Source organism: Citrus sinensis, chromosome 9, assembly GCF_022201045.2.
Source record: "Citrus sinensis cultivar Valencia sweet orange chromosome 9, DVS_A1.0, whole genome shotgun sequence".
NCBI lineage: Eukaryota > Viridiplantae > Streptophyta > Magnoliopsida > Sapindales > Rutaceae > Citrus > Citrus sinensis.
Window position 1 is genome coordinate 27,337,354 of NC_068564.1, and position 14,107 is coordinate 27,351,460.

The 14,107-nt window shown below is 33.6% G+C and overlaps 2 protein-coding genes across 3 annotated transcripts in view; both read left to right on the top strand.

Annotated features, from left to right (window-relative positions):
* The window catches only part of LOC102628905 (calcium-dependent protein kinase 33-like), a 30,123-nt gene extending 22,263 nt beyond the window's left edge, over positions 1-7,860 (top strand). Inside the window, exons 1-8 of one of the 2 annotated variants that reach the window (XM_052433189.1) lie at positions 4,456-5,187; positions 5,500-5,643; positions 5,771-5,929; positions 6,081-6,196; positions 6,449-6,616; positions 6,702-6,829; positions 7,100-7,199; positions 7,287-7,860. In XM_052433189.1, the coding sequence (XP_052289149.1) occupies positions 4,602-5,187; positions 5,500-5,643; positions 5,771-5,929; positions 6,081-6,196; positions 6,449-6,616; positions 6,702-6,829; positions 7,100-7,199; positions 7,287-7,394 (1,509 nt within the window). In that variant the 5' untranslated portion in view covers positions 4,456-4,601 and the 3' untranslated portion in view covers positions 7,395-7,860. Of the gene's footprint in view, positions 1-4,455; positions 5,188-5,499; positions 5,644-5,770; positions 5,930-6,080; positions 6,197-6,448; positions 6,617-6,701; positions 6,830-7,099; positions 7,200-7,286 lie in introns of those variants that run through there. The other variant, XM_052433191.1, reaches the window with a different exon arrangement.
* LOC102606862 (protein ACCELERATED CELL DEATH 6-like) lies at positions 862-11,632 on the top strand. The gene is made up of 4 exons (XM_052433186.1): positions 862-894; positions 9,277-9,903; positions 9,997-10,535; positions 10,993-11,632. The coding sequence occupies exons 2-4, from the start codon at positions 9,294-9,296 to the stop codon at positions 11,581-11,583; spliced, it is 1,740 nt and encodes a 579-aa protein (XP_052289146.1). The 5' UTR covers positions 862-894; positions 9,277-9,293; the 3' UTR covers positions 11,584-11,632.
* Positions 11,633-14,107: the final 2,475 nt, after the last annotated feature.

Below are 14,107 nucleotides of genomic sequence, written 5' to 3' on the forward strand. Positions count from 1 at the left end.
AAATCTTTTTTGTACCTATACTGCCAGAAATTTAAAATGTTTAGAGAGACTAACGAAGACAGCACGAAGCAAAGCGGACAAATAAGAAGAATTTATCAGCCTAGTGGTAAGAATCCAAGCCTCACAATTGTGAGGTCATGACTTTGAATCCCCACAGCGCATTATGAGAGTTAATTTTCTTCTTCAATTTGAGTGAAGGCAGTCCTCCCTCTTTTTAAATGTGAGTGGAGTGGACGTCCCTCGGATATTAAAGAGGGTTAAAATTTAGAATGTACTGCTCAAGGTTAAAATCTGTACTGTACTATATTGTCTGATTGTAAACATCAATATCCTAATCTTATTAAATATGAGTTATAATCTGAGCATTAGTCTCATGTAATTAAAATTTTTTTTATCAAAATAACAATCCAATCATCTACATATCAGTAAATTGTTGTGGGTATTTATTAGTCTCTGAATTCATTTAATTTATTCAACCCCATATGGATTTGATTCGTATCTTGCAAAATAACATTTGACCCGGTATAATTGTGTTAACCGAAAAGTAATTGAACGATAAAATTTGTGGAAAAACAAGGCGAATTGAAATATTGTTTCAAAATAAGGGCCCTAATGGAGTATTATGCTAAAAAGCAGGGGTATGTGATAACTGAAAATGGACTCAAATTAATATTATTTTTGGACATTTTTTAGTGAGGTGGCGGCCCATACAATGCAACTGGGCAAGTGCAACTGGCTAATATATCGACCGGGCGGCGTTGTACGCGGCAAAGTGAGTCAACTCAGTCAATTCTTTTCCGTTTTACTTGAGCAAGATTTGAGATTTCCCGGGCAAAGGCTAACCCGACCTCGCCTGATCTTCTTCTCCCTCAGCACTCTATTTTCCTTTCAAAGGTGTGTTTTCATTCTACTTTTTTTTTTTTCATAGTTAGTTTGCATTTTTAAAGAGTAAGTTTGAACTTGGAATCATTTTCAATCTTCTAATAAGCTTTGTTAACTACTTAGTTCAGTCGTTTAGAAATAACAAATAATTGATATCAATGATGAGAAAACATTGTGCAGATTATTAAAACTCTAAAGAGGGATATAGACAAATAGTTCATGTAGGCAGCACAATGAATCAGCAAAATCATTCCATAGCCCGCCATGGAGCTGTGGAATTAAAAATAAATTATTAATGATCATCTCAATGATAAAATTAGATTATAAAAACATGTATTATTATTTACCATTGGTCATAGTACCCCTTCAATGGTAACCACTTAAAAAAAAAGTTAAAAAAAAAACTCATGGACTGTATTGGCATATATGAACAAAAGGCTGTCCAGTCAAACTCTGTAGCAGTACCCCTTTTATAATTATGCGTTCACATTGAAAAAAAATCCCAGCAGACAAAACCTTATAAATGTGATGGGTTTGATTTGAAAAGGCTGCCAGAAAAAATAATATAATTAGAAAATGGCAAATTCACTAATCATTACGCAATAAAGGCCTAAAATTACGGTTGCTTCCTTCGGGCATTCGACCTCATTAACCTATCAACGCAAGTACGCAACTCACGAAATTTCTTATATCATTCACAGTAAATAATATTTATCAAATATTTTAATATTGTATCTTTTAAGTTATAACTGTCTAATTTAAATCTTAAATACACTCTTAATTTATTTTTATTTTTTAATTTAAGGGGAGAATAAAAATATGAACGGAATCTTTTGTTATTCATTGCTTGTGACATGGGGAAGGTTCCAAAATTCCAAATCTTACAATCGGGTTACGCCGGCATCACTCATTGCATCCAGCTGCCTTACAACAATTGTAAGGTACCATGACTTTGGTCTTTTTGTGTGGTAATTTTCATTTGATCCATTACTTTCCTTTTTATTTTTTATTTATTTATAACTGTAATTTTTTATTTTCCTCTTTCATTTTCCCCTCTGCTTCATAGGTGGCCCCTTTCTTTTTATTTTCAAATCATTAATCAACAAAAGCCAACTTTGACATCATTTATTGCAGAAATTGAAGAACCGTAACCTTAATCTAAAACCCATTTTGGAGAAAAATCATATCATCTAAAATTGAAACATATAATTTAAAATATATATATGAGTTGAGAGTGGCATAAGTAAATTTATCAGAGAAAGTCACTAATAGGTACCTGAAATGTGATGTTCTTGGTAATATTACATACAATGTAGTCTACAAAGGCATTGATACTGAGTTAAAATCTAATTTTTTTTAAATTGATTGAATTTTTTCTTAATTGACCATTTAATTTGTAATATATATTATTTTTGTTTATGGATAGTGGGTAATAGAGTTAACAATTGGAACGTACCAATCGAGATTGACCAAACCAATCCCTTCCGATTATTTATTGGAATATAAAATTGTATTGAATCTATATTGATTATTTATTCGAAACAAAAAAAGTACTAAATTCCTACTTATCAAAATGCCAATGTCATCCCAATTATCCTGAATCTTCGATTATTCCAAATGTAAATTAGCTCAAATACAATTAATATAAATAAATTTTATGTTGTAACTTGTATGAAATATTTAATTAACAAATCAAACTAAAACAACATTGAAAAGTTACAAGTTCTAACACCCACATAAACAAAAACATCAAAAAGTTCAAGGGCAATTCAAAGCAAGCATCTACAAATATAAGCATAAATTGACAATAAACAAAACCATTCAAAAGTGTTGTCTTCAACTTCAAATTTTAACTTCAAAGGACGTGAAACCTTCACTTTCTCAAGGCATCATCAACTTTGTGTATCAATTGAAAAAAAAAATCATTTGTTAATTGGCATGCTGTGTCGTGGCACTAATGGTGCGGATTGTGCAATGACATGAGATGGTGGAATGGCCATCGTGTGAAAAGTTGCTTTTGGGTTTCAATTTGAAATTTAAGTTCGCAAATTTCTAGATGACTTTTAAGAATTGCGTTCTAATTATTATTATTATTATCATTATTATTGTTATTGTTGTTGTTATTGCTTAATTGTTATTTTAATTAAAATATGTTAATGAATTAAAAAAATATAAGCCATAAGCTATTAATGATTAGGTTGTAGGAGTATAAAAGCAAGCATTGGATTTGGGCTTTAACCAAATTTTGAAAAGTTTTATTTTTTAAAATTTTAATTAAATTAGAAAACTAAAACAATTTGATACAATTAAAATTCCATCGGGATCCCGATTGAAGTCTCCACCAATCTCGAGTTTTAATAAGAATAAATTTAGTCTCAAATCCCTATCTATTTTTTATCATATACCATATCATGTATTGTTTGGTAGGGGATTTGGATTTCAATTGGAATTCGGTTTTTTCTACCAAACCTAATTGGCAAAAGAGTTTTAATTAGTTGTTTGAGAATGTTACGTTAAATAACAAAATTATAATAATCTACCATGTATCACTTATGAATAGTAAAGCTCCTAGTATTTAGCTTATTTGAGTGTATAGGTTCATTGAATTAATTAATATCAATATAATTTAATTAGAATCTAAGCATCATAATTGCGAATTTTATTCTTCTATTCTTTTGTAAATGTTAATATGGTAAGCATTACCATCTAAAAACTAGTAGTCATTGGGAAATTTCACTACAATTTGGGTTGAAACTTTAATTACTAATCTAGAATTGCATTTTTTCTATTATTTTACATTGAACCTCTAGCCTCCAGGTACTAAACCAAATCAATGGCTTAGACTCGTGAAAGAGTAGTTGGTTAATGCTTTTCTAACTTCAACTAACAATATCTATTATTTGATTATATATATATATATATATATACACATATATATTTTGGGATTACTTCCCGTTACAGTTCATGCCTTCATGGTAAATGAGATGGATGAGATGAAGAAATTGGGGATGATTTTTTTTAATTAGTCTTTATTATTTTTAATTTAAATTTAAATTTCATTCAAAAAATTTAAATTTACTTACTTTTTCTTTATTTTGTATTTTTAATAATGAAAATATAAATGAAATTTCTCCTAATTTTAATTTTTTAACTATTTACAAATTAGAAACATCGGACTTATACGTTGAAATTTTTAACTCTGTAAATATTGTTGTATTTTCTAAAACATAGGGACTATAATGTTAATTACCAAATAGACACATCTTTACTGTTGAAACTGCTTTTCCATTAAATCGGACGGTGAAGAGCCGAAGTCACGAAAAGACAAAAGTTGTGTATCTTGCAACCCTGGCAAGGTAGCTAGATCCTCATTTATAATACATGTATACAAACTCCTTATCCCGCGCGTTTCTTTTCGCAGACCATTTCAAACAAATTGCGCTTTTAGAGCCAACAAATTTCTTACCAGAAAAAGGAAAAAAAAAGCCAATAAATTTCATATATACATCAGTCTGGTTAAAATATATACACATAAAAATATACAGTTGATGTCTCCCAAGGGGGCAAGCTGGAATTATTCTTTATGTTTCATTTCACTCTTCCTCAAAATCTAATTTGATTCCCTATAATTTATCTTTGATCTCAAATGGATTTGTGCCAGTTTACTTTTGTAAAGATCCAGACATCGAGCAGTTGAGCTTGAACAGAGTCTCTTTGAAATGGGTGGCTGTTTAAGCAAAATCCTAGGCTTCTCAAACCCAGCAGCAGCCCCACAGCAGCAACCACTTGAACTCCGTGACGCAATTCTTGGTAAACCGTACGAGGATGTCAAGTTACATTACACCATTGGGAAAGAACTGGGCAGTGGAAGATCTGCTATTGTATATCTTTGTACTGAGAATTCAACTGGTTTGCAATTTGCTTGCAAGTGTATTTCTAAGAAAAATATCATAGCGGCCCATGAAGAGGATGATGTAAGAAGAGAGGTTGAGATAATGCAACATTTGAGTGGGCAGCCTAATATAGTTCAAATCAAGGCTACTTATGAGGATGACCAATGTGTGCATATTGTTATGGAATTATGTGCTGGTGGTGAGCTATTTGATCGAATTATAGCTAGGGGCCATTATAGTGAGAGAGACGCAGCTTCTGTATTCAGGGTAATTATGGATATTGTGAATGTTTGCCACTCGAAGGGTGTTATGCACAGGGATCTCAAACCTGAGAATTTCTTGTTCACCAGCAAGGATGAGAATGCTGTTTTGAAGGTCACTGATTTTGGATTATCAGTGTTCATTGAAGAGGGTAAATTTCTTCGCTATATATTACTTAATACTTATCGTTTCCATTACAGTCACCATATACATGCTTGTCTTTGAAATCTACATACGTTCACGTGAAGCCAAGTTTCGATGTTCAATTGTATATGATAAATGAATGGCATTTCAATTTAATTTCAATAGTGAATTAGACATCTACTATGCCGTGAGGCTTCATGTATCACTTTAGATGAAATCATCAGAAACTAATGTGAAACACTTAGGATCACCATGAAAGGCTTGTTTAATCTAGCAATCAACTTATCCTTGTCTGATGATACCATGGTGCACTTTTCAGGAAAGGAATTCAGGGATTTATGTGGGAGTTCTTACTATGTTGCTCCTGAAGTGTTACAGCGCAAATATGGGAAGGAAGCAGATATTTGGAGCGCAGGAGTTATAATGTATATTTTACTATGTGGCGAGCCTCCATATTGGGCAGGTGAAATTATTCATTTTGCCCCCTAGAGAATCTCTTTTCCCGTCAACACTCTATACATGTTTGGCACTATTATCCAGAAGTACAGCAGTAATCACTAATCACTCACAAATTATGATGTGCTCTGCAGAAACTGACGAGGGCATTCTTGAAAAAATAAGCAAAGGAGAAGGAGAAATTGACTTTCAAACTGATCCATGGCCAATTATTTCAAGCAGTGCCAAGGAGTTGGTTCGCAACATGCTGACACGGGATCCAAAAAAGCGGATTACTGCTGCACAAGTTCTAGGTATAAAACATTAGATCGTGAATTTATTAGTTTTTCTCGCCTAGGCTGCTTTGATAATTATAAGTTAGAATATGTGTGGTAAAATAAAATATATTTAGTCCATTTTACCAAGAGTATAAGTACCATTGAGAGCCGTATGTATGATATGCAGAGCACCCTTGGCTTAAAGAAATTGGAGAAGTATCAGACAAGCCAATTGACACTGCTGTTCTTTTCAGGATGAAGCAATTTATGGCAATGAATAAACTAAAGAAACTCGCACTAAAGGTAAGTCTAAGGGCCGCCTGTGATCCTGCCCTTCTGAATCTTATAGGAGTGTGATCATGATTTACATATTTGATTTAATTTTTACAACTTTCATCAACATGTTTTGAGTTTAGTACTTCCTCATCAACATGTTTTATTTTTTAGCTTTAGTGCATCTTATAAACTAAGTGCAAGTCCAATGAATGTATGCATAGGATTGTGCTACCCCAGCCCTACTGATAAACTAATTGGATCATAAACATAATTGTAAAGGTCATTGTGGAAAATCTTCCTACTGAAGAAATACAAAAGCTCAAGCAAAAATTTACAGAGATGGACACTGACAAGAGTGGTACACTTAGTTATGATGAACTGAAGGCAGGATTAGCTAAACTTGGATCCACGCTTAGAGAAGTCGATGTCAAGCAGTACATGCAAACTGTAAGCAATTCATCAACTCCGAATTAATATTTTAGTCTGTGTGTTTGCATCATACTTGACGGATGTTGTTGGCTCCATATTTCAGGCTGATATAGATGGAAATGGGACTATTGACTACATTGAATTTATCACTGCTACAATGCAAAGACACAAGCTAGAAAGATTCGAACATCTTGACAAAGCCTTTCAGTACTTTGATAAGGACAATGATCGGTTAGTTTCTCGTTCTTAAATGTAAAATTAAAGAACTACCCTTTGGCAATTTGAATGTGCTGTATACAGCCCAAGGAAATCCTTTTTCATGCTTTGTGGATAATATGTACCGAAACATAAATAATATTATCAAAATTTAATTTAAAAAAATAAGAAAAACATCTTTTTGTGGTGGCTTTTATAATTGCTTAGAAAGAAAACTCACCACTAAATCAATATCAGAAGTCATTGAATTGATTACTGCAGTTCTTTCTGAAAATGCGTGTGCAGCTATATAACAGTCGATGAACTGGAAACAGCATTTAAAGAATACAACATGGGTGATGATGCCGCAATTAAAGAAATAATGTCTGAAGTTGATAGAGACAAAGTAAGTTGATTGTTACTTTTCAACACATTTAATTTGTCCGCATTGGTATTGTTATAAGCCTGGTTCTCACATCTTTTGTGTTTACAGGACGGTAGGATCAGCTATGATGAATTTTGCGCAATGATGAAAAGGGGAACACAACGGCGAGGATTCGCTTCTAGATCTCTGGCTCATGTTGTTACCATGAGACACTAAGAAGTAGATAAACTGTACGTGCCGTTCAATGGTTTTCCAAGTACATGATGTTATACTTGTCTAAACTGAGCAAGGCATCACAGTGCCGCTAGCCCTGTGGTGAATTGTTGTCTTCAAATTTGAATCGAGTCCCCATGCGGCTCCAATCGCTACCCTTACTATGTGGTGAGTGCAGCAATTCACTTGAGTCCAGTGGTGCCATGGTGTCTTGTTTAGTTTAGATAAGTATAACATCAAGTTCTTGAAATCTTGGATCTAATTGTACAGTCCGGATTAAACCTACTTCATGATTATTTCGACGATATCGACGTATCATCATTCTTTTTTTCTTTTTTGTGAATAATTTGAGCTGTAAATAAATTATGCAACTTGAAAGTTGTACGGTACCGAGTGTTTACATGACTTATTATTATGTTTGTAAAGAGAGGAGAAGAATAAATATGAATAAAATCTTTTATACCTATGTTTAAAATTTTTAAAGAGACTTACGAAGAAAGCACGAAGTAAAGCAGACAAATAAGAAGAATTTATCAGAATGACAATCCAATCCTCTACATATCAGTAAATTGTTGTGGATATTTTTCAGTTTTCAAATTCATTTAATTTATATGTGGTTTCACAGATTCTATTCAATTCCAAATGGCTTTGATTCGTATTGTGCAAATTAACATTTGGTCCGTACAATTGTGTTAACGAAAAAGTAATTGGATGATAAAATTTGAAAGAATAAATCGTATAAAGTAATTGTCAGGAATCTTAAGTGGCTGCATGGACCTTTCATAGAAGACATTGAAATTTTCTTTTTACCTACTACACATCAATTGGGTACGTGAAATTTGAAGAACCTGTTTGGTTTATAAATTAATTAGTATTTTTGAAAGTAAAGCTGGGTGTGGTGCAGGGCTTCGTGGAAACTGGAAAAACGAGGCGTGTTGAAGTTGTTCAAAAATAAGGGGCCTAATGGGGTATTAGGCTTAAAAACGAGGCGTGTTGAAAATGGACTCATTTTTTAGTGAGGTGGAGGCCCAGATGAGATTACTAGACAAGTGCAAGTGGCTAATTTATCGAGCGCGTGAGGTTGAACGCGGCAAAGTGAGTCAACTCAGTCAATTTTATATCCTTTATACTCAAGGAAGATTGAGATTCTCCAGGCAGAGGCCAAGCCAACTCCTCCTGATCTTCTTCTCTCTCAGCACCCTATTTTCCTTTCAAAGGTATGTTTTCATTTTACTTTTTTTTTTTTTCTATAGTTAGTTTGCATGTTTAAGCAAAAGTTTGGACTTGGAATCATCTTCTATCTTCTAATAAGCTTTGTTAACTCAGTTGTTTAGAAATAACAAATAATTGTTATCAATGTGGAATTTGAAGTTCTCCAATGTTTCTATATGCTGTCTCTTCACCGTCTGCAATTAGTGGCCAAATCAAGATCTTTGATTTGAGGGTTATTTTGTTATAAATAATAACTAACAGAGGTTACAGTATGTTAAAGACTACTTATAGAGGACATCTTTGTATGATATGGAGGGGTCATTTTGTGGTGAATGACATTTAACAGGAGCCAAAATACAAATAAGATATACACGGGTCCTGCCTTCAATATTTTTGCTACAAAATTGGGAGAGGTTGAGTTCATAATCATTGATCATTGATGGTTCTGTTTTTAGTTTTAATTTGTAGTAACAAGCTTCGATCATATAATTTGATCTCAGTCACTTAAAGTCAATATAGAGTTGGCTCAATCTGACCAAAATAAAAATCTAATGTTAATTACATAGTGTCTGGTTATGATTTGTTGAAGTTTTAAGTGATTTTTTAATTTATCTGATTGAATGAATACTTGATATGATACTGAGGAGTTTTGAGATGACTGAATTTGGTACAGATTACAAAGAACCAACAATGGATCAAGAATTACCAACAACCATGGACCACGAACTACTTAATGTATTAAGGCGGGGGGATGAACATCAAATCAGCCTAATTGCAGGTCGAATGCAAAATATTTTCAGCACAATGAGTCCCCGAGGCAACACAGTGCTTCATATGGCTATCAGATTTCGAAACCATAAAGTGATACCAGAGATTCTCAGGCGACGGGATTCACTTCTCCGTAAGAACAACTGGAAGGGTGAGACTCCATTGCATATAGCTGCTAGGGTTGGTGACCCTGCTATCGTTAGTACAATCTTGAAATATGCGCCGGCCATTACAAATGGAACAGAATCAGAACCAGAAAGCCTTTTGAGGATAACAGACGATGAAGGTAACACTCCTCTGCATAACGCTGTAAGAAACAAACATGAGAATGTTGTTCGGATGCTGGTGAAAAAAGATAGGATTCCTCTTGGCTATCTTAATAATGCTGAGCAGACCCCACTCTCAATCGCCATCGATTCAAGTTTGACTGACATTGCATGTTTCATCATCGATCAAAGACCAGAGTCTCTTAACCACAGATTGCCCGAAGAACTGACACTTCTCCATAGTGCTGTCATGAGGCAAAATTATGGTGAGCCCATGATTTTCATTTCATTAAATAAATGTCTCAGTATAGTTTGAGATTTAATCTGAAAGCAATACTTCTGAATTTCTTGCAATTTAGAGATCATAGTGAAGATACTGGACAAAAATAAAGGACTCATCAATTTGCCTGACTGGCACCAGAGAAGTCCTCTTCATTATGCTGCAGCCTTAGGTAATGTTAGAATGGCAAAGCGCTTGTTAGAAGAAAACAATGAACTTGCTTATAAACGCGACCGCTATTTTGAGACACCTCTTCACTTGGCTGCGGAGAATGGCAAGCTAAATGTTTTGAAAGAACTTATCGATGGTTACCCAGATGCCATTGAGATCCTCAACAAAAAAGATCGCAGTATCCTCCACCTTGCAGCTGAAAATGGAAATATGAATATAGTCTCATTTATTCTGAAATCACCTGAGATGGAAGATTTGATCAACTCGGCTGATGAAGATGGGAATACTCCTTTGCATCTAGCTGCAATGAACTTCCATAGTGACGTGGTTCACATTCTCTGCAAACACAAGAGTGTGAACATCAGGGCAAAGAACCACAGCGAGAATAGAAATACTGCTCTAGCAATTGTTGAGTCATCTAAAGCTGAGGGAAGGGATATCCAAAAGGTACAATCACTTTCTTAATTACTGCAATTACTGAGGTTCGTGCTTGTTGATACTTGTTTGGTAAGCTCATACAAACCGAGAGGATTGCGTTTCTTAAGAATCCAAAAGAAATCATTTATGCTAGATTTGTATGATCTACCACCCAAACAAGGACATAAAAAAATCATGGATTATGTTCTTAGATGATTCTATGCCATATGTAAATCATTTATGCTTGGCTTGCTAGATGTTCATTTAATTAGAATTCCACATCTGTTTACTATGTCTTTGGCACAACAATGCCACGTGTTCATCTAGTTTGAAACCTACCGGACAGGTTGGTGTAGCTATCACTGGAGCATTACCTCCGATGCATTTCAGAAACTGGAAGAGTCCTTAGCCAAAATTGCTGTAACTTTGAGCAAATTAATTACTTGCTAATCCTTTAAGACACTATTTGACATGCTCTGATATGCAGCACTTAACCATAAAGGCACTGAGGGCGGCCTATGCAAAACGAGCTCTATATCCAGAAGACATTCGTGAGAATAGGCGGTTCTACAAAGATGAAGGTGAGAAAGGCAAAGAAATGGCTCAAACACTCTCAGTGATGGCGACACTTATTGCCACATTCACGTTCACAGCAGCCTTCACAATTCCAGGGGGTTTCAAAAATGATGATCCTGATGCAGGCATGGCAACTCTGCTTGGAAGAGCAAGTTTCCAAGCATTTGTCATCACGGATGCCATAGCCATGACTTCAGCCATGACTGCAGCCGTTACCGTATTTTGGTCATTTTGGAAAGGCAAAAGTGAATCTTTTATGGACGCACTTCCGTTGGCCATTGGCTTCACTTGGATTGCACTCATATCCATGACACTAGCATTTGTGACAGGTTTGTACGTAGTGTTGTCAAGCAATTTGGCCCTGGCTATTTTGGTTTGTGTGATTGGTTGCTTTTTGCCCTTCGTGTTTTATGTCTTTGCTCCTTTCTTTATGATTATATTTGATCAAACTGAAGTCAATCCGTTTGCATTCGTTGTACGCTTCGTGAGGAACACTTTTTAATTGTAAATTTGTTACACAGAATAACAACGATGCTCATTATTATTTGTTATCTTGTTTTGTGATTGAGCCACTTGTAGCTTTGCAGTCACTTCCATTACACTCGTATCAATGACACTGGGCTTCGTGCGAGATGCTTTTCAAATGCTATTGAATCTGCTTGGGCCGCATGATCGATCGAATCCCCTTTGATCAAGAGCTAACACAATCAATCAAGATCGAACCCAAGAAACATGATTAAACATATCAAAACGATCAATTACACAGAATACACAAAACAGAACACATCAGACGCAACAAAATTACATGAAGAAGAAAAGAGCTTCATGCTCTTCCCTTACCAGAGAGAATTTTTAAATTTACAGAGAATGTTACAAGCTTCAAAACAAGCCTAAATTCACTACTTAATTAGTCCTCAAGTATTCAAATGAGATCTTGTACAGCTTATAAACCCAGTTTGGTAACATAGTCAACCAAATCTGTTAGCCACGTCAGCATATTTTTGCAGCATTTCCCCGCTAAAATTGGGGAACGCAAATGGCACCCTGATCAGAATTTACGAAGTGAGACCCGAAAGTTTACTAACTTGTCAAATACATCCCCGCTTCAGAATATTGAATCGTACTCAACATCATGAATTAAGTGTTTTTTTATTAGATTTATTTTTTTAAAAAAATCAAAACATGAAAAAAAAAATCAGTAAAGAACTAGAAAATGAGACAAAAGCATGTCAGTTGCGAACACGATGCTTGTAGTACACGCGTTTACCAAACTTACACATTCTACATAATATTTTAACTAATTGGATTTAGAGACTTATCTTTTGTTAAATATGTATATTTTATTCAAAATAAGGTTGTCGTGTTACTTAATATGTGTCTTTTTCTACTTATTTATAGACACAGTTCTCATACAAATATATATAATAACTTTATAATTTAGCGCGATATCAATTATATAACAAAGATTTACACAAATTTACATCCACGATTAACGTGACATTTTTTCCCATAAAAAAACAAATGAATGTGAACATGATATTTAAAAATTGTGGACTACGAATTCAATACCTCATTTTTAATTATATGAGACTTTCCGTCTCGGAAGATATTCAGCTCATGACCAATAAATAACCCATATGAATAATTTTACTATTATTTAATTTAATTATTTTTAATTTTATTAAAATAATCTCTATAAATTCATAAACTCATAAAATTTTAAATTTAACTCCCGATAATCATTTTACATTTTTACTGAACATACCACCAACTTTCACCCATAAATAAAGACTTGTATTTTTAAATACATTATTTGAAAAGATTAAAAAAAAATGGTACAGGTCCATATCGCCAATGACCCAACTGTACCACATTAAATTTGTACATATTCTCGGCAATCATGATTCATAGATACATACTGGAATTATAAATATTTAATAATGAAAGATATATAAAATATACATCTTTTGACAGCTTCATTTCAATCAATTTTTTTTTTTCATTTTTTTTTGGGTCTTATGTGGGTTTATGGGCACTGACAATAACTCTTGGGTTAGTCCGTCTCCCCTTTCCTCACTTTAAATTGAACGATTTTAATTTTCCTAGCGATTCTAGAAACAATTTCTTATGTTAAACTTGGCGGACTTTAATTATATACTTTACGTTTTAGTTTTGGAATATATTAATGGACTGATTTGATTCTATACAATATTACAAAAATAATATTATTGGCCACTGGGTGATTGATTATTTTTCCAATTGAAATGGAGTTCAGGACAAAATTCTGGCTCGTTTCTCTTTGTCCTGTAACTATGATAGTATTTTTTTTTTGAAATTTAGATGAGTCTGCAATTAACTGAATTTTAAATAAATCTAAATATATAAATATAAATGATTTTTTTTCAATATATACGTTAATTTATTTGTTTTTCAAAAATAAACAATTTAAAATATAATTTTTTGAAATATATAATCTTATAAATATTGACAATACTTATATTTTATTAGTTAAAACATGACAAGTTATAAAAAAATGATAATGTATACCTTAACAAAGCATGAAAAACAAAATAAAATAAAATATATATCTAGCATATGTATTTTTTAAAATTAATATATGATAAGAAATGGTGACCTAGCTTTCTTCTTCTTCTTCGTCTTCCTTTGGACGGGTCCATTGTTAGGTAATTGGTGGGTGAAGCAAACACGCGGCTAAAGTGAAATTGAAAAGAAAATAAAGAACAAGCACACTAGAGGATACCAAAAATTACGTGGTTCGGCTTTTAGCCTACATCCACGGGCGAAGACAGAAGGAAATATTTTACTAGTGAAAAGGAGTTACAAGTATTGTAGTATTTTAGCTCACTTTCCAAAACCCCAATATACCCAAACTCTCTAAATCACTATAACAAGAGCTTATAAATTCAAGCTCTCTAAACTCTCTCTCAATTGCTAAATTGCTCTCAGAATGGAATGAATAAGCTCTTCATTTGCACTTGTATTTATAGCAAAATGATGGCCAAGAA